Below are 25,220 nucleotides of genomic sequence, written 5' to 3'. Positions count from 1 at the left end.
CTTTATAAATGCCTGAACTTGAACCACACATTGCATGTGCTAGTAGATAAAGTCACTTGTACACAGTTGCCTCCTTAACCCCTTGCATGCTCGAGACGGAACCATTCCGTCACAAGCCACGGTGGTGCTGTGCTGGTGACGGAATGGTTCCGTCACGGCCCGGCCGCGGCGACTGCACGGCGCTGATTTCGCGCCTGCGCTGAGCGTTCTATTAGGCGGGTGGGGCCGTGACGGAACTATTCCGTCACAAGCACAGGGCCACCGCGGCTCGTGACGGAGTGGTTCCGTCACGAGCATGGCGGCGCCGCGCGGCCCCCCTCCCTCTTAGCGCCGCGGCAGAATTACCAGTCTCCATATAACCTATTGCCAGGCCCAGGAACATCTGAATATAAATCTCCCACTAAGAAAAGATTAAAACAAAGTGTTTAGTCCCCTACTAGACACGTTAGGTGTTAAAAGGCATGGCCTTCTTTAATATACATATTTCTTCCAGAACAGAGCTGATTATGAACACTCCAGTCCCAGCCCATACATACCATGTACTGGTAGGTGAAGTCACTTCTACAAACAGCTCTAGCCCGAAAAATACCTCTACATGAGAAAACTATTAGGCCAATACTAGCATCTTACCTGTTTACACTGCCGCCTTATGTTATACTTTTTCCCAGTTAGGAGCTTGAGCGCTGACTTGGCCATAACATTATTTGTAAGCCGAATACACCCACATGTTACAAGATGGCCGCCACTTGCGCTAGTATTGTCACGTTACCCGCTAGGACTTCTCTTAGCTAGCGGATCACAGGTGTTCCCTTTTTCTCGCTGCCGGGCGCACTTTAAAAGAAGGCGGGAATTCCCTGCTACATTGGTAGCCGGAGGACGCGCCGCGGTCACCGCTGGGGAAACACTGGATGCCACCGATCGGATTAATCACATACCGGTAAGATACTCTTTGGAACTCTGAGCTCCAATGTGGGATGGGGACTGCTCGGCAACTTACTTTTATTTTATTTTTTGGGCTAAGGCTGTTTGGGTGGTCATACGTGTAATTTATTCTATTTTGCTGCTGCACTGGAAATAGGATGGGCATACATCTATGCATTCTTGGCTTTACAACTTTAGGGGTTAGATGCAGGGTAATACTTAAAGACAGACTATCCTTCAGTTCCTTTGGGATAAGGGCACAATCAATCAGCAACACGGACATTGTCTTTGGTGGTGTGTAAGTTTCAGAGGTTCAGGCGTGGCAGTACTTTCTACTTTGTTTTTTGCACTACCACCTTGGTGGCTAGATGTGGTGAACTGTTTAGGATATTTTATTACCATCTGGCAATTAAGATATGGGCGCTTTTAACCGGCACCATTTGCTCACCCTTTGGCAGCGCGACACGTTTTGTTCAGAGGCTCAAGGGTGTATGATCGCCTGGCTTTACCCTATTAATGGTGATGCTTAGCTGTTTCTCTTTTTTGAATATTAGGTTGCCAGCCTTTGAGAATTCTTATGGGCACACATCTCATATCCTGTATGCTCTTTTGTATCTGATAGATTCGGGCATCAAACCCATTATACTCAAACTTTGACTACGCGCTGTTGGACTATAGGTCTATTATGGATAAAAGATAGGTAAGCATATATATGTTTACCCTTAATCGCAAGGGGTTTATCTGTTTTAGCCTTTGGTTATACATCTTAGGCTTTCTTCACTACTATGTACTATGAAGATTAGATTGGACATGGGGTCCCACAAGTGCTATGGAGTGGTACTGAATTAACATATCTGACCACTTCTTCTTTTCTAAATTGGACTAGATGTGGAGCCCAGATCCCACCAGGGGGATATTATTAATGATGCCACTCTTATCCTTACAGACCAAAAAATCTGCATGCAGTTGTATTTAATCTCTGGATCAACAGATACCACCCAGCAGATACCACATTACATGCTTGAAAGACAGCGGCTATATTGACCAGATTTAATTATTTGGAACTCTTGACCTCTGTAAGTGTTATTATGCCTTGCCATTATCCCTCTCAGTTAATTGATTTAACTTACACTGTGATTTATATACAGAAACTTACTGATTATTAATTTGTCTAACTTCCAGATCGGATGAGTCAAGTCTTTCTCGTCCTTTGCATTGCTATTCCTTTAGAGCTTTTATCTTCCATCTTCATTCCAAGTCTCTCTTCATTAGCAGAAGGTACATTTCAGTCTGGATTTCCCGATTTCTCTCCACAGATTATTACTCTCTAATTTTTAATTATATCGCCCTTTTTGTATTGATAAAATATTTATCGCTTTCACTGCTGAACTAGAACATCCATCTACTTTGGGTTACTGGTGCCCAGATTTGCCCTGTGTTCACTTGATCTTCCTCACAGAGCGTAGGACTTCCTTTGTTAAATTGGTGTGGGGGAAGGAAGGGAGAGGGGGGGCTTGAGGCGGTGACAACTGTCTCCCATGGAGGCTGGTACTCATTAGTTACACCATTATTATTTATCCTTTACCGGCTTCAATGCCCCCCAATTCTCCATGTACAACACCATCTACTCTGTTCACATTTTTCTACATATCCACACTTTAGTTTTTCCCGCTGGTTCTTTCAATTCCCACGTTCTTTCTTTCTTTCTCTCTAACCTCGCATTAACAACTTTATGAATTCTTGATACTTTAAATGACGTTTCCTATTCGATGGGTATGTTTTAACACAAATTGAATATGTTGATTGTTATAACATTACATCTCTCCGTACATTATTGTTCATGCTGTCTGTCTGCCTATGTTTGTATATATGTACAGCAAATTTAATTGGATTTACACAACAGTATTTGAAAAAATAGAAATCATATTGTTGTGGCTTGTTTTTATACTAGATGTTTAATATGTATATATATGTATATGAATTGTTTTGTCAATATATTTGTATATATGTGTTTTTTTATATGTCTTATAGATGTTTGTTCTTAACACATGGGGCCTATAACCTGGGGCCCCAGTACAGGGTACAGCCTGAGTGTTAAAATGGTGTTTTTGACATTGGAAGGAGAGTGGTGTCCCAACCAAAAACCACAACTTACACAGGCAGGAGACTGTGACAGAGCCAAGAGTTGCGGTTAAAGCACTCCCGTCACTACTGCCTCACTGCAAGACAACCCTGTTTGCCGGTGGGTGCCTCTCCGACTCATCGCTAGTGAACTCTCTGCACTGTCTTCTGCCCAGGTCACTGGGGTGAAGGTATCTCTTGTGGCAGAGGGCATGTAACAAGCCAGGATCTCCTTTGCAGAGAGGGCCAGCGCAGGCCTGCATAATCAGTGTGGAGAAATCAGAATATCTGGCCTAGAGAATCACAGCAGAGAGTGAACGAAGAAGGAGAGATCTCTTAAGGAGATGCTGACCAAGCTGGGCAGAGGCTCAATCGGACGACGACACAGCCGGAGCAGCTACCTGACGGGAAAGACACTGAGGGTCCATTACTTGCTAGCTCTTGGCGGTCCCGTTTGCCTCCCTCCGAGAAGATCTACAGACTGTGAAAAGAGACCACTCCGAAGACTTAAAGGAAGAATGCTACAAACTGGATGAGATAGAGACAGGGTTCTCCACCCTGGAGGACCACAAATCCAGCCATGATGAGGAAATGGACAGCTCCAACAAGAGGTGCTCTGTGTCCTAGACCAGCAGATCGACCAACTATATTCAACACCATCGTCCCAATTACAAAAATGAAAAAAATAAATCACTCCACAGGAATCACACAATATAATCAAAACATCGCAATCGCTGTTTCCCACTGAGGTCAACAAATTCCATGGGAGGCCCCATTACATGTACCACAAAACACATCAAGATGAAACTCCTGGGAAGAATGTACCAACGGGCAAATGGCAACCATGTACATGCAAACGCTTTGCTAACTCAACTGGGAAATCCGGCCCCATGACACCACTTCCTCAGAAAACCGTGGTGACATACAGGTCATGATTCAAAGAATATTACAATATGTATACCTGGACTGAATATACAGAGTGTGAGATCTATGCTGGTAGAACAGTCCCAATTCTTGGGACCGCCCCTAGGCATGGGTCCTCGGCTGGAGATGCCGATCCCTATGGGTTGAACTATCGGTTACAAGTAAACCATAATTTGCACATGAGGACCGAGAGACAGGACCAAAAAGATATTACGTGGATTATTGTTTACGCGTACAAACACAAAGAATATTTTGAAACGAACAAAGACAGAAGAGAAGTTAAAAAAAAAAAAAAAGCACAGCAAAATTAAAAATAAAATATGAAACAAATGCAATACTACGTACTAAAGAAAGGAACGTTTCACATGTGACCTTCCACACAAATCCAGAGCATGATGTTAATCATAGTACTAGATCAAAAATGTATATTTTACAAATGCAAAAAGATGTTATGCAAAAAACAGGTAACAAACAAGTCTAGCAAAGCTCCAAACATGATGCACTATACCTCATATTTTACTGAATATCTTTCTGCAAATCAGGGATATAAATCTCTGATGTGTTTCACAAGAAATAGTGAAATGGTGTAATGGCTCATTTCAACACTCCGTAACGGCAGATCTACCCTGATTCAGTTCACCTCAAGAGTAGCACCCTGTCCCCCCCCTCTGGGATTAGGGGTTATATGATCAATGCCATGAAACCATATATCATTATGCCCAGATCCCTGTACTGGGGTGAATGTATGACATTGTTCTGCATTCTGTCCATCAATTGTTGTTTTTGCATTTGTCACCCCGAGTGGGATGGGTATGCTCAGACGTGAGTCCCATGCTCTCCACACCACTGGAGTCAAGCTATCCTGGCTGAAGACGGCTGATAGCCAGAAACCGGTCCTGGGATGCTTGATTCCGGTCCAGGAAAGACATGGCTTGGCAGTTAGGGCTGGACTGTTCCCATGAGGCACAGGGTCAAGGCTGATTTGCCTATGGCCATGTCTGAACTGGGGTGGTGTGGAGTGCAAAAAAACGATGGATTTAGGCCCAGATCTCTGTACTGGGGTGAATGTATGACATTGTTCTGCATTCTTTTCATCAATTGTTGTTTTTGCATTTGTCGCCCCGAGTGGGATGGGTATGCTCAGACGTGAGTCCCATGCTCTCCACACCACTTGAGTCAAGCTATCCTGGCTTAAGAGGGCTGATAGCCAGAAACCGGACCTAGGATGCTTGATTCCGGTCCGGGAAAGACATGGCTTGGCAGTTCGGGCTGGACTGTTCCCATGAGGCACAGGGTCAAGGCTTATTTGCATATGGCCATGTATGAACTGGGGTGGTGTGGAGTGCAAATAAACAATGGCTTTAGGCCCGGATCTCTGTACTGGGGTGAATGTATGACATTGTTCTATATTCTGTCCATCAATTGTTGTTTTTGCATGAAACCATATATCGGCATTGTCAACATGATGTTTCATCATATGGAAGGTCATAGGGTATCCCATGCCCTTATTCGTGAGGACTCCGATATGTTCTTGGATACAGAATTTGAAGACCCTCACTGTACTGCCTACACATATGTTGCATCCGTGATCAATGATGTATGTGACAAATTTAATTTTGGAGTTGATGAAATGGCGATTTAAATGAGAATGTTCTTGCTGTCCTGTATATACACAGATAAATTGAAAACAAAGATCGGTAAGAACTTGTTCACATACTCAGATAGTCGTTCTGTGGTAGCGTGCACACCTGAAATGATCGCTTTTCCCAGGGGGAAAGGCCCCTCCCTTTATGGATTTTTGGCAGTATGTATAAGCACGGGAAGCATGGATTCCTAACATAAAGCTAATTGCATTCCTCACCCGATATGAGGCATCTTTCCCACTGATCACTCAACTTCATATTGATGAATGAGGCAAGTTCTTTCATAGGATTATGTGTGACCAGTTTGTAACAAGCATTGTCAGCCAACAGTCTATTAATCTCCTGAATGTAGTAAAGGCTATTCATTATGACAACATTTCTGCCTTTGTCAGCCTCTCTAATTACGATGTTTTCATCCGATTGTAGGCCATTGAGTGCAACCCTTTCTGCTTGGGTTAGAATATAACACCTACCTAGTTTTTCTAGGTTTCTTAAAGAGTTCATGTCAATTATTAGTCCCTTTCCCCCTGAATGTGTCAATGTTATGATGTGTGTCAGAAGTTGTAAACTTGGAACCCGTTTTAAGGCCACTATCGGTATTAACATACTCAACTATATCCAATTCATCCTGTAATGCATCAATATTTATTGTCGCCACATTTGACAAGGATCATAGAAGTTGTAAGTCATACAGGTTGGACACCGTTTGTTCAGGAGGCTCTGCACGTTTTATTAATGGAACAGGCTGCATTTGAGTGGTATTGAAATGTTCTTTTAATTTCAACAGTCAAGTAAATTTGTACAACGCCATAAAGACATCAACTGGATCCCCCATTTGTGAGAGTAAAAACCCAATCCCTTACTCAAAATATTGTGTTCATGCAAATTTAAAGAGCAGTCCAATAGATTTACAATCGCCAGTTCATTAGTTACAATATTAGTGTTCTGGATTGCATTCATGCTACCTCCATTCATCTCCCTGCCTAGTTCTTCTTTGAACATGTTTGCACCCCTGGGACCTACACTTTTCAATTTGTTTTCCATTTCCTTCCACCCCTTCGGGTCTTTGTTCTTTTCTTGTTTGTTTGTTTCCCAGCCTCAATCTCTCCATCTTCACTAAAAAGACGATGTGCCTTGTGGGGTGGATGTTGCTGTGGCCCTGTCCTGTAATGCAATACTTTCTTTCAATGTCAGAGCGCTACTGCTAATGGACCCGGTCTCAATGGTATCCTCTTGTCCCCGTTTTTCTTCACCTGATACTTTCGCACTGTCATATTTGCGTGGAAAAGTGTATATTCTTCCCTCCTTGTAACCAAAATCATCTCTTTCGATTTTCCTTAGTTTTCTATCACACCTTATACTCTTAAAATATTTTAGCCAAAATATCATAATTCTTTTTTTATTGCCTCCTTTAGATCCTTAGCCTCAATTTCCTTCTCTATTTTGTTCTATTTCTGCCTGTAATTTGTTAACCTTTTAGTCAGCATGTTTGATTAGAATATACATCATCATACATGATGCACTCTGCACATTCCCTTCCCATTCATAAAGTGACTTGCCATCTAGATCCTCAAAAGTAGGGAAAATAAAAATTCTCAAACCTCCTAAGATCTTATTATTGTCCTGATATTTTTGAAGTGTAACCCCATCCCACCATCTAGCCTTTTCTTGTTTCCTCAATCTCTCCAATTTCTAAAACTTTGTTTGGTGATTCTGACATTGTTCGTGTTCCTCAATGGTATCACAAGTTATTTAACGTAACTTTGCAATCATGCAGTCACGGAATGTTTGATTGTATCCTTCCTGATTCAATCACGATCACTGGCCGTACGTGTAACAATAAGGTCTGCTCATTGGGCAGTATATTTAGATACATTATTGTGAAACAAAGTGTACATACTTGTTTTTATTGTGTGAACTCTGCGGTGTTCCTATCACTCATGGTGTTTATGTTGTGGTTTTTTGAGAATGGCTTGTCTCATCTGTGCTAGGGAATTATGTTTTGTTTATGTTCTTATGGTATTTGTGGGTTTATATTTTCTAAACACTATATATGCATATTTTGACACATGCACTGTTTGTATTTATTGTATTACAGACCTGACGAGGCCCACTCAAGTGGATGAAACGCATTGGCTGTCTTCGCTATATCGTTTGGATTTCTGCTTTTAACAAGAAAAATAAAACACTTTTGTAATCTGAATGGTACTCTGTGAACGTGTATTATTAACATTAAAGGAAGCATGCTGGCGTACAAGGTAAGCGTTGGTGATTGCGCCTTCACAGTGGCATCAATGTACACCCCTAATGACAGCCAGGAATGATTCATCCACTGGGTGGTGGCGGACCTGATGTCCTCCCCAGATAGAATGGTGCTGCTAGTGGGGGGATGGCCTTAATTTAGTTTTTAAAAAGGACATGGACCAATCAGCTCATTGCTATGTTCACACTGGGGCCCGGTAATGAGAGGGGGCACAATGGTTGCAGAAGATGTGTTTGAGGGACTTGTGGCAGGACTGTCATTCCCAAGACCAGGATTACACATTCTACTCACATGCCCATAAAACATATGCGTGCCTTGACTACTTTCTGGGGACAAGGGAGGTCCAAGATCTTGTCACAACGATAGAGATAGAGCTGCGCTCTTTACTGGATCATGCTGCGATGTCTCTCCCCTTTGCCTTAACCCCTACATGGCGCATCTTCCACTCTGGAAGAATGCAGGAGAGCCTCCTTCAGCGGCCTGAAGTGGTAAAGACGGTCACCCAAGCGATACCAGATTTCCTCGCTATCAATATCACTGACACCTCCATCACTACCCTGTCAGGTACCCTTAATATTGTGGTCCGGGGAAAATGAATCGCTATATCGGAGGCGGATAACAAAATCCATCACAAGAGGGGCCACCTCCTTAACAAAGTTCAAGAGCTGAAACTTATCCACAAATGCAGCCCTAAAAAATGGGTGTTCCGAGTAACCTATTGCAAATAATTATAAGACTCCACAAGGATAAAAAGTTAGGTGGGGGGGGGGAGGGGTAGACAGATCGGATTACGGTGAACTGAGGAGTGCGTCAAGGATAAGTCATTGCGCCCATTGGAAAAAGGAACACTTAGGCAAGGCAATATTTAACACAGGATAGGTATATCAATTCCAGAGATACAGGAGGACAACAACATGAACAAAATTGACAGTTTTTTTAATGTGAAAATTAGTCTTTTTATTCACTTTTTTTCTTCTTTTATGGTAAAAAATATCTAAATATATGTATTATCTCTTTTTTGATTCATCATCTATTATTTTTAACAGTTGTCATATTTCTATGTTTGTTTTTGTTCATAGCAGCTTAAGTATCACATTTATACTTATAAATTCATCAAATAACATTGTTTCTCCATTTCACAACTTATAAGAGACTAACAGTCTTCTTTTGACCCTTGATTATACAATCAACATGAACGTCATCCTTCTTTATGCTGATGTCACAAAACTGGCGGCTTGTGTACAGACAACTTGCGTTTCGGCTAAAGCCTTCATCAGGACTCCATCCCAGTGGTTACTGCGAGGGCAACTGTACGTTGTGTGTCCTACTCATCTTGTTTTTAAGAAATGGGAAGATTATAGGCAGCTTTCTATTTGATACTTTTTTTGCTGTGGTAGTTCTTTTCTCCTGCATTTAAGTTATAGACAATTTGTTTTGTGCAATACCAGAGAAGTCATGCTTCTTGTGGTCTCCATTGTGCTAACTCAGAACACTCCTACTGGCTGCGCAAAATTCGTGAAAACCTTGTTTGACTGCTTCAAACTTGAAGCAGTCAAGCAAGGTTTTCCCGAATTTTGCAGGAGGAAAGAACTACCATAGCAAAAAAAGTATCAAATAGAAAGCTGCTGATAATCTTCTTATTTCTTAAAAACAAGACGAGTAAGACACAATTTACAGTTGCCCTCGCAGTAACCACTGGGATGGAGTCCTGATGAAGGCTTTAGCTGAAACGCGTGTGGTCTGTACATAAGCCACCAGTTTTGTGACATCAGCATAAAGAAGGATGACATTCATATTGATTTTATAATCAAGGGTCAAAAGAAGACTGTTAAGTCTCTTATATATTGTGAAATGGAGAAACAATGTTATTTGATGAATTTATGAGTATAAATATGATACTTAGGCTGCTATGATAAATAACAAACAGAAATATGACAACTGTTAAAAATAATAGAGGATATATTTTTGTAAATCAAAAAAGAGAATACACACACCTATATATATTTTTTTTACTATAAAAGAAGAAAAAAGTGAATAAAAAATAGTCTTTACATGAAAAAAACGGTGAATTTTGTTCATGTTGTCCACATGTATCTCTGGAATTGATACACCTATCGTGTTAAATATCACCTTGCCTAGGTGTTCCTTTTTCCCATAGTCTAATCTCCCTGTCCAGGCTTTTCATCCTAGATTCAGGGGCCCCGTTCCTTTACTAAATTAAGTAATTGCGCCCACCCTGTTCACCCTTTACATCGATGAACAAATCGAATCACTATGAGAGGTGATCCCCCAAGCATGCTGGTCAACCAGTAACAGCACTGCTATTTGTTGACAACACTTTACTCATTTCTAGAACCCCTATGGGGCTACAAAATTTGGTGAATTGGTTTAGGCTGGCCTGTGAGGAATTTGGATTAGAAATCAATATCAACAAAACGAAATTCAGGGCTTTTAACCCACATAAGTCTTAAAGAGGGGTCATAAAGCTGGGTTCCACCCTATTAGAGCAGGTGAAGCAATTTCACTATTTGGAGGTTAAACTGACCAATGTACAATCATGGGCCCCGTAAATTGTAAAAGCCAGCTCTCACTCCAACACGTAAGCATAGTACTAGTCAAAAAACTGAGGAACTCCATCTAAATACCAGTGGCTCGAGTATTTCAAGTACATCAAGCCCAGGGTATTTGAGCCATCCTGAACGGGGCAGAGTTATGGGGTCAGAATAACGTAGGGGCTATAGTAAAAACTGAAAATATATTTATGAGAGCAGTACTGGAAAGTCTGCGGAATGCTCCACTGACCCCTATGTGCTTGGACCTGGGTCTAAAGAATGTAGCACATGTGATTGCTTTTAGGCCTCTTGCATACTGGATTAGAATCTGGTCAAATAATAATACTCCAATACCCTTGAAAGAATCCCTACTTTATGTACTATTACACAATACCAAAGGGAACATTCGTGGCTCAATTTCATCAAGTGCCGGTTGGATAGATTGGGCATGAACGAGCTGTGGACTAACCCCAGCAGCATACAAAAAAAAACCCTGTTTACTCTTAAAAAGAGATATTGGCTTTATGTTATGAAGCATGGCTAAATAGAGCTACACCAGGAGAGTTAACATGGAGGTTCCTGAGTTTCAAAGACAACTGCTTTTAGAATAATATCTGAATCGTATAAAACCACCGTTAGCCAAATCTCTGTACTAGAAATTCAGGTATAGCATTCTACTGGTGAACTGATTTTGCAGTAACTGGAAGGGTGCTAATACTTTGTCTACCTGCCCAGCATGTACAGGTGAAAGAGAAACTGAAGAACATTTCTTGTTCTTCTGTCCCAAGTACACCCGGATCAGAAGAACCTGGTTAATTCCTCTGTGTCGGGTTTTAGAAGCTCATTGTGTGCAAGAGATTATTAGGATTTTGAAAAGTGACTGCACAGAATCGATTAGCCCCAACTGTGACATGCCAGGGGGCCTAGCCGCCGCGTCTGTGATGGCTAGACGTGGGTAGGTCCCTTGTTAGCAGACACTCCGAGTTCCGTCTCTCTCGCTACACTAGCGAGCACCCTGGCATGCCACAATTGGGGCTAATCAACCCCCTTATTTAGGTGCATTTTTCCAGAAGGTATAAAATCTAACCTCTTGTTTTCACCACTTAATAAGATTATAGGATTGCAGTTAAGTCCAGATTGTAGGGGAAGTGACTTTCTTTTTTATTTATTTTTCTACATACAGTACACACCGCCCCCCTAGGAGTAGATGAGGATACTTAGGTCCTGATAAAATGCCTAAACCCGTTTGGACTGTATAGGGCATGGAACATGTCGACCCCCTGCTCACCTTACACATTCCTTTTAACTGAAGTGGGTATAATTTTTCCCTCTCCAGTCCACAACTTTCCAGTCAGTGTTTTTACTCATGGCACAGGAACCCAGTGAATAAACTACCCTTGGAGAATCCTGTAGCTAACAGCAAACAGCAAAGACATCCGTCAAAGAGCACCCTTGTGGGGCCTGTTGGGCATTGCAGCGCCAGCCCAATGAGGAGCTGCCCTATGATGAAACATGACACCCTATGGGGTGTGTGGGGGCCCATGCTCCTTATTGGAGCTATTCCTTTACAACCACTCATCCTCTTACCTAGCACCTGTTCGTAACTAACATACCATTTTTGCCTGTCACCCCAGTTTTCCTTCTCTCGCTCTCCCCCCTGTTCTTCCCCCCATTCCCACATAGGAACAGCATACTGGACCGCCTAAGCCCCTGTCCCTCCTTGTGAGATTAATAATTAGACATGTATGATAATTTATAGGACACGCTCGAATGTGGTTGAGCTGTGATTTGAGAAATACGGTGAAAATGATGCACGTTATGGAAATTCGAGTCACCGAGAGATATGAGCACTCTTGTTTGTTGATTAAAGCTAAGGAATGAGTTTTGGATGATCCAAGTTAAAGATATTTGGGCTTCCCCATCACTTACAGTTTTGGGTTGTGATATTCAATAGCAACTACAGCCAAGATATAATGTATTAATTAAATGAGATGAACAAAGTCACAATGGTCAACTGTTTATATAGATGATGATGACCAAATCTTATGCATTTTAGCTCATGTTAATACTCATGTACCAAGCGAGAACAATAACTTGAATACATGAAATAACAAAGCATTTCAATTTGTGAAGGAACTACATATCAGGAGTCTTTCCTCCATCTCTATGAATGTTGTAAAAACAAAAAACACAATATTTCTCAATAGGAAATTAGAACAATCTACTGACGTGTACCTATTAGTGAGTGAAAAATATAATACAATTATAGAATTGCAATAATTTAATTGAAAATAATGTATGGAGGTTCACCAATCCACCTCGTTATGCACAAATTAAGGTGCTTTTGAGGACTAAGGAATTCAATAAAAATACATAAAGGCACCTCATTGGATTAGGGAGAAGTTTCTTCCAGCTACGGATTGGTGAATCTGGCTATGGATTCACGAATCTAATGTGTTCTGATTGGCTTGCCATCACAGAAGAATTTTGATTGTCTCTCTCATTACTCAGCACTGTGTATTGACCACCATGTTGGGGGAAAAAGAAAATTAAAAAGGTGAAAGGGACCTGTGTGAACATACACTGACCATGAGACACTTGAGAAAAAGACCCCACAAAATAATTGTAAAACAAAAATATATATGTATAAATATTTTTGATCCAAGAATTGGACATTTAATGCTGTATTTGTAAATATTAGACCCTCCCAAGCCTCAGGATTCCCAAACTCTCTAAAAATGGAAACAATATTCAGTCCACAACTGCCGCTCTTGGCTAATGGCTATGTCTGAGGGTTGGCCCCACAATTCCCAGATGTGGGTCCCATGCTCACTGTGTCACTGGATTCAATCTAGCCTGGATGATGAGGGAAGATACCCCAAAACCGGTCCCAGGGTGCTTGTTTCCGGTCCACGGAGGACCTGGCCTTGAAGTTTGGGCTGGAATGTTCCCTTGGGGAGACTGATGTGCATATGGCTAGGTACAAACTGGGGTGGCATGGTGAGCCCAAATCTGTGACTGGGGGTGAATGTTTGACAATGTTTAGCATTCTGTCCATCATCTTTTTATCTTTTTGTGTAATTATCCTACATGATGCTGCCAGATGAATCGTTAACTCCAGGAAGTGTGAACACATTACCACAGTCTTTTAATATCTTCATGGATTGCCTTTAAAAGCCAGGTGCTTCTTCATAACTGATTGCAAAATCTACTAGACAATAAAACGAAATCTGATATACTTTGAGTCCAAACTAGCCATCTCTGGAGGAAATAACTCCTTCTAGAAATCCCCTACTTCAAGAAAAACTGCATTCTTTCTAGTGTGTTTTCTGGTAATGTGCTTATGTTCACTTTTCAAACAAACTAAACATGCAAGAGCAAAGCCAATAGTGGTCTGGCTTTTTGTTAGAAAGTCGAACAACTTTGTATGTTGCTGCCAGCTGGAAAGAAAATTCAAGAATGTAATATAGCAACATTTATGATTTCAAAAATGTGGAAGCCAGTATGAGAGCTGCTTTCATGAAAAGACTGTCAGCAAAATTAGGTGGCCCGTTCAAAGAACAATGTAATGGAAAATAATCCAAAAATGAATTTGCGTTGTAAGTTGTGAGCAGGAATCCACAACAACATATTGCATAGTGCGTACTTCTGACAAAAATCCCATATTTTTGTTAATCTTTATGCTATCATAACAGCACAGTAAAATGTACTTGTCAGATATACAGCTATATCGTGCTGTTAGGTGTTTTAGCAAGATGTGTAAAACCTATTATTAATTCGTAATATTTTACTTAGTTTTTCTTTAATTTTGAAGCATCAAGATTGTAATAATGATATTTGATTAACAATCCATTGATATTTAATGTATTAATAGTTTTCCTCTCTTTTCATAAAAGCACAGCAAAGCAAATAAAAGTGCAAGGGTGGTTAGTGAATAGCACACGGTCTAATAAACAGGCTAAGGAATCCAAACCAGCAATCACAATGTCATTGGTCAATAAATACATGAACGAGTGCACACTGGTGCTAATGTAACAAACGAAAAATAGATTCACGTCAACAAAGTCTAATCGAAACACAACTAGGGCAATGAAACCGTACTCTAAATCAGAAGTCTCCAAACCTTTCAAGTATGCAAGATATTTCTGATAAATAAAAAAAATCCGGAGATGCTACCAGACTTATGTACTAGATGAATGTACATAAAAGAAAAGAGGACGGAGTCGAAGTAAGCAAGAAATGAGGGAAGAGTAGGGTAGAATGAAAGGAAGGTAGAAGAGAAAGGAAAGAAGGAGAAAAAGAAAGAAACAGTTGAATAAAAAGAAAACCAGGAATGTAGGAACCAAAGAGAAAGTAATGTAAAGAAGGAAGGAGAGAAAGAAGGACAGGGTGAAAACATTAGAAAAAGAAAACATCAGACAAGACAATGCAAGAAAAGAAGAAACAAAGGAAATGAAGAGAATGAAGGGAAATGGAAGGTGAGATGGACATAAAAGCAGGACAGAAAAAACTAACGGAATGAATTAAAGACGAAAAAGAAAGAAGGGGAAGGTAAGAAGGTGAGAGACAAGGGAATTAAGAGGAGAATAAAAGAACGCATGAAGAGGAGAAGGAAAGAAAGGGAAAAGACAAGAATGAAAAGGTGAAGTAAAGAAAAAATACAGTAGAGAAGAAAACAAAGAAACAAAAGGAGAAAGTGACAAAGCAAGAAAGGAACAAACATGCAAGAAAGAAAACAGAAAAAAGGAGAGAAAGAAAGACAGCAAGGATGGAGATAAAATAGAAAGAAGAAAAAAAGAAAGCAAGGGAGAAATAAAGGAAGAGAATAAGAAAGGCAGAAAGAAAGAAAGGCAAAGGAAAAGATGGAAAATAAGAAAAAGGAAAGGGAAACGAGAAAAAAGAAGGAAATTTAGCTGCTCATAAGGACTCTCTGAAGTCATTGAAACATATGTCTAAATACATGGACATTGTTCACGGTGGTTTCAGAGAGATTTACAAACAATGTGTACGAAAGAAGATATTTTCAGGCTTTTTAAGAGGCAGCAACGGCACAGAGAACTGAGCTCACAATACGTTTAAGTGCAGCATAGCAGAAAGGCAGGCCATTGAATACTTAGGAACGTCAGGCAGTGAGCTACTCCAACACAGCTTGGGAGACACTGGTAGCCTGGTGTTCTGGAGAAGCCTGCTCTAAATGCTTTAGCTTTGATGGACTACCCAGCCTACCAAAGGCAGGCTATGAAAACACTGAAAAACACTGGCTGAACGGTTCTAGCTCAGTCAGCCCGATGCATTTTTTGGAATATAACTGGAAAGAGTGTTCTCTAGGCCCTCGGGCACCAAGACCACAGTGAATGTAACAGGAGACAGAACCCAATTGACTGCAACCTTCTGCAACCATTCAAGCATTACAAAGATGAGTTAAGTAACAATCAGTCCTGTCAGATTCACTGGAATAGTTAGCAGCACCCAAATCATCTTTCATCATGAACAGATGGACTCAAGAACCTAGAACGCTGTGAATATATTTTCAAGACTTACTAAAATTAAAATCCTATCCTAGTGCACACAATATGAACAATATCCATTTTAAAAATAAACAAGATAGTATCAACAGACGGAACAAAAGGAAATATTGGAACATTATTTTAGAGTTTCTCTACATTGATAACCTCAACCCCTCCTTTCTCCTGGTTAATTAAACTAATCTTAGCATTAAAAAAGGGCCTACACGAGTTTAATTAAAGGTATACACCTGTACACCTGCATACCTTTTCTGAACAACAGAAGCAATGTTCAATAAAGAAACGTAAGCTGTGGTTCTTGACTCAGCAGCTATGTTGTCCTCAAACAGGCAGATGAGCTTCTTGAAGGATTGTGCCTGGTCTATAGTTTTCAGCGACGAAAAGTGTTTACAGCTACTGCACGGCCTTCAAAAGTCCAAGGATAGTAGTTCCTCCCTATCTAATAATACTTAATTCCAGTTTATATACTCTGTCTGCACGTAGTGGAACATCTTCAAACTAATCAATTACAAACGAGCCCATCTACTCATTTACTGCCTTATAGTCTGTGAAACACTGCTTATTGTTTAAAAACAAACACTGAAAGGAAAGATATTCAAGCCTATCAAAGCCCTGTTCATTATTTAAAACTAACCTGAAAAGAAATTTAAGTCATGCAAACATACAAAATGAATATATTCAAGAAAGCTAAATTAGTATGTTGCAATGAAACAGATAATTGGAAAAAAATTACATTGTGAATTTATATTTGAAGCATACATCTAAATAAATGGATGGGTATAATATCCAGTGGGTTTCAATCTGTGCATTGCAGCACCCTGGTGTGCCCTCAAAACTAGCCAGGGGCGCCCGAAGCAAGCACACAATTTGGGAACCACTGGATGGCCCTAGCCCAATGAAGGCCCAGGTGGATAGCTTAGGGCAGCACAGGAACAGCTGATGCGCTCAGTGCCCGACTCTGTCCTAGTGGTGTGTCACCATGTCTCATGTACCACCCACACAGAGTGAGCACCGCCCCCATGCTCACCGCGGTTGCAGTGGAAAGGTGAGCAGCACTCGCACTGCCCTTGACACCGCTCTATATCACATGCCCAGTCCTTGCCGATACAGGTTATTGTAAGTGCAGCAGCCGTGTCTGTGTGCACACAAGTGACACACAGAGGTGGCGGAATATGGGTGCTAGCGCTGCAACACTAGAGGGCATGAGGGGGGGTGCAATAGGGACTTGTGACTCACTGTACAGGCCAGGCAGCTCTCTGCAGCGGAAGGCACTTTGGCATGGAGCACTAGGGTCTTCTACCCACCTTGGGTCCAGACGCCGGCTCACTCAGAGGCAGCACAGGCAGAGTCCTCCAGTGACTTACTGGGGAACCTGTCAATGGATGAAAGGTGGGGTATTCTGCCGGAAAGTGCCAACCAGAGCGACCGCAGTCAATGAGGTGGAACCTGCTGCCCTCGATGGTCCAGTCTGCAGTGGTCTGTTATCCCCCGTCTAGCTGTGGTGCCAGAACCAGCTAACATGCAGGTGAGTGGTCCTTCAGTGGCTGAATAGCCTGCAGTGGTCCCTCCTGCCTGTAATATTGGTTTCTCTCAAGGCTAGTCTTTAAAGCAATTATTTTTAGTCTGCTCTGGGATGTCATGAGAGACCAGTACAAATGTGCGCATGCTCAGCATTTTAACCCGAATATGCATGCCCGACTTACTCCAAAATAGGGATGTGCATGTTTTTAAAAAAAGAACAGTGTCTGGATGCCAGGACAGATGGCCAAAAACTGGCACAGTCCCGAAACTATGCTCATCTACTCAAAAGGTACTGATCTCCAAAGATGGGTGCTTGGTTTGCTTAAACATCTATGATTATAGTAGTAGTTTCTTTATTAAATTTTCCATGAAAATCTTGAAAGCAGTACAACATATAGTACAAAATAGATTTAAACCAATCCCCCAAGTTCGTATCCTCAAATTGAAATAATACTATAAAAACACATTTCATGAGACATGTAACTAGTCACGATTCACATTTCCTTTTTCAGTGCCTATTCTGAATTTCAAGTGCATCTGTAATTCATATCATAACTATGTTGAGGATCCAAATATGTTTCAATATTTAGTAAAGTGTCAAGTGCACAGTGTGGTGTAATGATAAGAAGCAGTACAATTCCAAAACAAATGATACACTGAATTCCTCCTTCAGATACACTGATGCTCCTATATCCTTAATTGTCTTCTGCACATACTCTTGCTTTTCCCATATACGTTTTAGATTCTAGGTCAATCCATTACGGTGTCCTTCTCAACTTAGTCTGCACTTCACAAGAATATTTGAATAAATACAAAATAAGATTATGTGAATACATGTGTGAGGTCCATTCTGCCACTGCATCGTTATTTTCATTTAAATAACAACAAGTACATACCATCCTCACGTCCTTCCAGTGTATTCCAATCCTGCGGAGACAAATGGCCAGACTTCTTCCGAGGGCTTGTGCTCACTTTTCTCCACGATTCACTCCCTCCCGTTTTTCTATTTTTATTCTTGTAGGTTGTAACCGCTGATAATGGAAAACTTCCACCTCTGAAATCTGCTGTATACTGATCCAGCTCTGAAAATAAAAAATACAACAAAGTGAAAGTCCTGCTTGAACAAGTAGGAGCAGTGTTTACATTTTGCGAACTTCTAAATTAAACAGTAGATTATGACTACTCATCTGATAATAAAATAAGCAACTGTTTTGCCCAATCTATTTGCAATAACCTAAGCAATAAATGATACCATTGTATACTTTGCTAAACATCTGTGCAGGGCACCACAGCAATGGGGAACTTCGAAAATGGAATTAAGTAAAATTACAATAAAACAGCATTTATAAAGGGTTATATGCTGGACGTTTTCAGGATTTAAATATTGCAAATGACAGATGCCATTGTCATCCAAACTAATGGCACTCATTTTGGCAAGCCACACTCAAAAGCTAAAACCTATGGTTTTCTGGCTGCACACAGATCTCAGCAGCAAGGGCTATGACCACTGACCTTAAAAATTAGCCAGACTTGCATTTAACACAAAACAGGCATTGCCCATCATATATAGATATGAATACTGCATGTCTATATATGCATGCATGTCTATATATGTACTTAATCGCTCACTTGTAATTATGAAGCAATATACAAGGATATACTTGCGAAGAACTATAAACCATGTGCTCTCTACACACACAAGCATGTTGTCAAATGAGATCTGTCACTGTTATAATTGTACACCCTACCAGCATAGTTTTCTAAAACTCTGCCCGTTGATACTTTGCAGGTATGTCATATTACATCAAGTAAGTTACTAAACACAGTGGACTGGGGTGGACCGGGGTGAGAGACGTGGGTGGACCAGACCGAGAGAGTACCTGCTGAAAGAACCTTGACTTTGATTGCCATCAATGAAGCCTAAATCTACCATACCAGGATACTGCATATTCTACTTTTGATTAAGCTTGTGAAACGGCATACCGTGGTGTCCAAAGACTGAAAGGGAAAGATCTATGTACCTTTTGGAAATGGAAGACCTAGCGCTCCACATGTTTTTAGGGAGTAGGTGGTAAATATAATGTAAGGATTTCTAACTTATTGTCAGCAGACACTCCCAGGACTCCTCTCAAGTACTTTTGTCTCTCTTGCATGTACCCTTTTCCCCTTCACTAGTTCCTGTCATCATCTTCTGTTTCCTCACAGGTGGTAAATTAATTCTTTCTTTACGTTCCGGAACTCAAAAGAGGTCCATATAAAACTAAACATAACAAGGAGGCAATCACGGCCGCAAAAAAAACTTTTTTCCAACAAAAATAAAGGAGGCGGGCAACTCAACAAAGAACTGTTTAAATCTGTTAATATGCTAGCCAAACCTCAACATGACAATGCTTTCAAGCCTGATCAAATCCTTTGTAATAGACTGGCCGGGTATTTTCAAGAGAAGGTGCAAGGAATCTATAATGACCTCCTAAGTGCCGCAGGACTCCTATGGCACGCCCCCACTGTAGGCTAACCTGTTTTCAGCCAATAAACAGTGTGGAAGCACAAAAACGTCTACTTTCCATAAAATCTGGTGCACCTACTGATCCCTGTCCCCCTTCCATTATGCATCAAGCTGCTCATAAGATCTGTGAAAACCTCACCCCAATTCCGAACCAAGTCTTAGCTTCTGGCTGTTATCCAAAAACCTGGAAAATGGCATAAATCACACCCCTCTTAAAGAAATCAAGCCTAGACCCCAATGATCCTAAAAATTACTGCCCCTTTGCTGGCCTACCAACTGTGGCCAAAGTTCTAGAGAAACAACTGAACACAGTGCTGACTGAACACCTGGATGCATACAACCTGCTGGACACTTCTCAACATGGCTTCCGCCATTCCACCGAATCGGCCTTAATCATTGCCGCCGAAGAGATCCGCAGAGTGGTGGATGAGGGATGGAGGGCGGTCCTCATGCTCCTTGATCTATCAGCCACGTTCGACACAGTGAGCAATACTGTTCTGGTGCAGCGGCTGAGGGACATAGGGGTAGGGGGGTCACCCGGGCCCTCCTGTCCTCCTAGGAGGCAAGAGAGCAGAGGCTGTTCTGGGATGGCATGAAGTCGGACAGTTTCCATCTTTCATGCGGTGTCCCACAGGGGTCCACCCTTTCTCCGACCATGTTCAATCTTTACGTCACCCCTCTGGCCAATCTCGTCAAGAGGCATGGCTTTGCTCTGGTCTCTTACGCTGATGACTCAAATTGTCATCTCTGTCACCAATCAGCCAGAGACCACAGTAGCCAGGTTCCATGCTTGTCTCACTGAGATTATGGCCTGGATGAGCCAGAGTTATCTGAAAATAAATACAGATAAGACAGAGGTGATGGAGTTTGGGCCAGGCCAGCCCCTGTGGAACCGGTCCTGGTGGCCAACTGAAGCCGGAGAATGTCCCCGCCCAGTAGAGAAGGAATTTAGGGATCATCTTTGACAATAAATAGAATTTTGGTTCCCAGGTAAACAGCCTTACTTCATCATGATTTTTTCCCTTAAAAAGTTTGAGAAAAATCTTTCCATACATCTCTCAAGAGCTACAAAAGGCGGTGATGGTAGCTCTTTTTCTATTCAAACTGGATTATTGTAACGCTCTATTTTTGGGAATCGACAAGTTCCAACTGCAAAAGTTGCAATCCCTACAAAATGCTGCAGCGAGACTTCTACTGGGCATACCCAGAGGACAGCCAACCTCGGCTGGAATTAAATCTCTTCATTGGCTGCCCATTAAACAGCGCATAGAATTTAAATCCTTAAGCCTTGTGCATAAGGCAATTCATGGCGGCGGTGCTGAGGACTTTCAAAGACTATTTTCACCGTACGTTCCCTCGCACGTTCGCAGATCGGCCAGTCTAGGTCTCATTAAAACTACGAAGATAAGACGGGCGAGATGGGGAGGCAGAGCAATAACACACTGTGCTGCTAAGCTATGGAACAAACAGTCACTTCTTGAAGCTTCAACCCAACCTTCAGCTTTTTAGGAAGAGTCTGAAAACCTGGCTGTTTACAGCCGCATAGGTCTTCAACTATAGTGCACCTTTCCTGCCCACACGCCCCAGCGCCAAGACGCCACGGCAATCGAGCGCTATATAAGCATACAAACAAACAAACATTGCAAGGGGAGCTAATTTACTAGCGTAAACCGGAAATAGCTAATACACTCTGCTAAAGAGACCACAAGCTGCACCCAGGCTGCCAGCCAAGCCTACCCCAGCAGTATAGGCACACACCTTTCCCCACATCCCTACTCCCTCAGCAATAGCAGCTCACAGCCTCAACTCCCTCTGCCTTTACCTGAATATTCTGGTAGCCTCCACGTCCGAGTACCAGGCCATGCAGAGGCGAGGGCAGTAAGCAGCACTTCTCAGAAGCCAAAATAGGCCTAACCATACCTTCAGGGGTTAGTTACAACGTGCATCTAGCTCAAGTAGCCACAGATGTTTCTGTAAAGGCTGAATCAAGGGCTTTTAGCTTCCAGCTGAGTTTATAGGGCAGATGTGTAATAGACACGGTCTATTAGTCAACATAATAAACATGGCGATAACGACAAGAGACGGCTCTCTTAATGTAGCTGCATCAGTTCTCCTCAAATACGATGCTTTTGAAATAGCACCACTATGCTTCACCATCCAACCACTAAACCTCGCTCACTGGTACTGTTACTGCCTCTGACATTCCATGCAGTTCTGTGGTTTTTGAAGAGCTCGCCTTTAGTGGCACTACAGGGATACAAGATTCGTTTTAACTAGGTCTAGGAGCAGAGGAGTACACAGCATAATGCAAATTGCGCCACAGGCCTAGTCGGGTTGCTTCACCGCTTCGCCAGCTCTACCCTCGGGAAAAGTGCAAACACTCCACCCACTCACCCTGAACCTAGTTGTGGTCAGAACAGGAGATGTTTATTGCTGCCTCAGCTTGTCTTGTGCCCTCAAAAACTGCCTCCAATGGGCAAAGAAAGCCTGTGGCCCCTGAAGTGCCTCTCTCCACCACCCCGCCTCTGCAATTAATGTACTTTACACCTCCACTGCACTCATCTTACCTCCATCTCAGTCAGGTGTTAATTCTCTTCAGTGACCTTCTTTGCTCCTGCTTAGCTTTGAGGCAGTCCAGAAGTGGAAACCCATACTTTGCACTTGGCCAGCATTACATGCTGTAACAATCCAATCTCTTGCATCCTCCTTTACTCTTACTTTCCACTGCAGCAATTCCCGGTGCCTACCCATAACCCCCCTTCAATCTTACCCCTGCTGTGCCACAATCTTAAATGTCCTAACTACATTTATACACTCCTAAATATACTACTAAACAAACGCATGCACCTCACCTCTCCCGCATGTGCCCACTGTTTATCTTTGTAATCAACAAAGCAACAAATACCAATCCACAGGATTCACTAAAAAAATGCAATTATCCCTTTCTTATAAGATTCTCATTCCTTGAACACATGTCCATCCAACCGAGAATCACCCATCCTACATCTGTACATACTGTTTTGCTTGCATTGCACTGAAAGCAATATCAGAGTCCGACACAATGGCAATGTGTTACTATGAACACCACACGCTTTGCACTGCTTGAGCCAACCTCTGTCACAGATGTATCACTCCTCTCTATGCAGTCACCACAACACTCAAAGTTAATATTAATAAAGTATACTGAGTATGCAACCACCTTCAACACACACATATGAATCAAACACCAGACCACTTTATCAGAGATGCCTTTGTGGCATGCATACAAACATTTGTTTTTTTTTAGAATTTCTTAAAGACCACAAGCTTCCAAAAGTTTGCTGCTGCAGAATGTGAATCACTTCTTAACACCTCACCCACTTGCCCAACCAGCACACTCTCTTTTATGCTGATATGCAAGACTAGTCTGAATAATAGCTCTCTCAGATGCTCTTCTTGATGCCACCACCAAAATCACTATGCACCAAAACAATCTCTGTACTTTGGGAAGCCTGAACATCTGTTTGACCAATCCAACTTCCCTCAAACAATAACCGTCCTGACAAATCTAGAGGCTTTCAACTCATGTCAGAAAGTTCCCAGGTCAAACCACTCAGCTGGACCCATGCAGAATACTAATTTGTTATCACCAAAACACAACATAATAACAGGAAATCTCCCCATTTTTAGCAGCAACCACTATTTCATGTCATTGAAGGTAAGCCTGCCACTAGAACCACTATTAAAACATCACAAACCAACAATGTTACCTATAAACAATGAAACAAGCTCATACTCTTCACACATGACTCTCACCTAGATACCTCCATCCCCCAAAATCTCATAACAGAGTTGAAGTAACTCTACCACTGGGTATGTGAAGGCTTTGACAGACCGATACTCTTAAAAGCCCCTTATCCTCAAACCACTGGCCCCCATTCCCAAGGAAAATCTAACCATTTGTATAAGAGACAGATGACTGAAGATTAGGACATTGTAGAAACCAAATGGAAAATGATGCTTCCAATTACACCATGAGCTAAAATGTACAGGAAAAAGGGTAACATTATTTGAGTTTTTTCGCAGCGGATCTCCAATATAAACACCCAGCCAATGGACAACATCATATGTCCATATTCCATAATGCGCTGCCATAAATTTACATAAATTCTCGGGTTTCTGTGCCCTCCATCATAGACCACCACATAACAAGAGCGAAGACCCTGGATTACAAACTTGTAAGGTAGTCATCCAGCAACCTCCCTCTCCAAATCACAAACAGCAAGACAGTGTTCGCCTGCACACAACCGAAACTGGCTAACTTCAAACAATGTATCACCACTGAATTCAAAGAAATGCTCCAGGTAGGCTTTGTCCTAGGGTCTCGGAGTTCTGGCAGGCAGTGTGTTCTGCAATTTCTGATATTACTGGGGCGACGGTGCACCCGGATCCACCTCTGTGCCTTCTCGGTTTTGGCAAATTCTGCCCTGACGTCTCTCGCCATCTGATCGCGATGCTGCTGGTCCTTGCTAGGCGTATGGTGGCCATGTGTTGGGGTCGCCGCCCTGCTCCCAAGGTTGAGAGTTGGCTGGAGGACGCCTCTCGGTGCCAGACTCTCCTATCGGAGTTCTGGTATTTAATGCCTGCTAGGTCCAGACCTTTTGACATCTGGGGCCCTCTGGTCACCTACCTTCTCTGAGGCCCCGCTCCAGTGGCACTACCTCTTCCGCGTTCCCTGCTGGCCCTGGGTCCGCGGCGGCCACCTACGCTGGTCAGTGACTGCCTCCCCCCCTGCCATGTGCGCTCCCACCCTCCTTCCCTCCGCCCCTCACTGCTGTTACTGTCCCGTTTTGTTTCCCCACAAGGGAGGGACCTTGTTGAAGTGGAGCTGTGATATTACCCTTGTGATTGCTTAAAAGTGCCGACAGTTGGCACCTATTTGTAATACAATGATAGGCCTGCTTTTTGTTTTTGTATATTTGCACTGCGATATCACACGATGTACTGTGTCTGCCCTGATTTTTCTCAATAAAGGTATTTGAAAAAATAAAAAAAAGAAATAAAAAAAAAAGAAATGCTCCAGGTGAGCTCCCCAGTTTATTACTGACCATCTCACCTTTCGTGAAAATCCTTCTCCTCACTATCTCATCAAGAACGATCATGAACACGTCTCTAACCTGCGGCATCTTCCTCTATGACCTCATACATAAAGTTGATCACAAGAAGAACCTCAGTTCATCTGACCCGGCCAGTCACTGACTGATC

The 25,220-nt window shown here is 42.1% G+C and overlaps 1 protein-coding gene across 4 annotated transcripts in view; it reads right to left on the bottom strand.

The window, feature by feature from the left end:
* CTTNBP2 (cortactin binding protein 2) overlaps positions 1-25,220 on the bottom strand; it is a 671,065-nt gene that overhangs the window by 59,999 nt on the left and 585,846 nt on the right. For all 4 annotated transcript variants that reach the window (XR_013606931.1, XM_078674334.1, XM_078674335.1 and 1 more), the window contains one exon: positions 18,367-18,552. Coding sequence is in view for 3 of the 4 variants with exons in the window: in XM_078674334.1 (XP_078530460.1) it covers positions 18,367-18,552 (186 nt within the window). In the remaining variant the exon portion in view is untranslated. The remainder of the gene's footprint in view (positions 1-18,366; positions 18,553-25,220) is intronic.

The sequence above is a fragment of the Lissotriton helveticus genome, chromosome 1_1 (assembly GCF_964261635.1).
Source record: "Lissotriton helveticus chromosome 1_1, aLisHel1.1, whole genome shotgun sequence".
NCBI lineage: Eukaryota > Metazoa > Chordata > Amphibia > Caudata > Salamandridae > Lissotriton > Lissotriton helveticus.
Note: the sequence above shows the minus strand (reverse complement) of the source record. Positions and strands in the feature narration are given on the sequence as shown.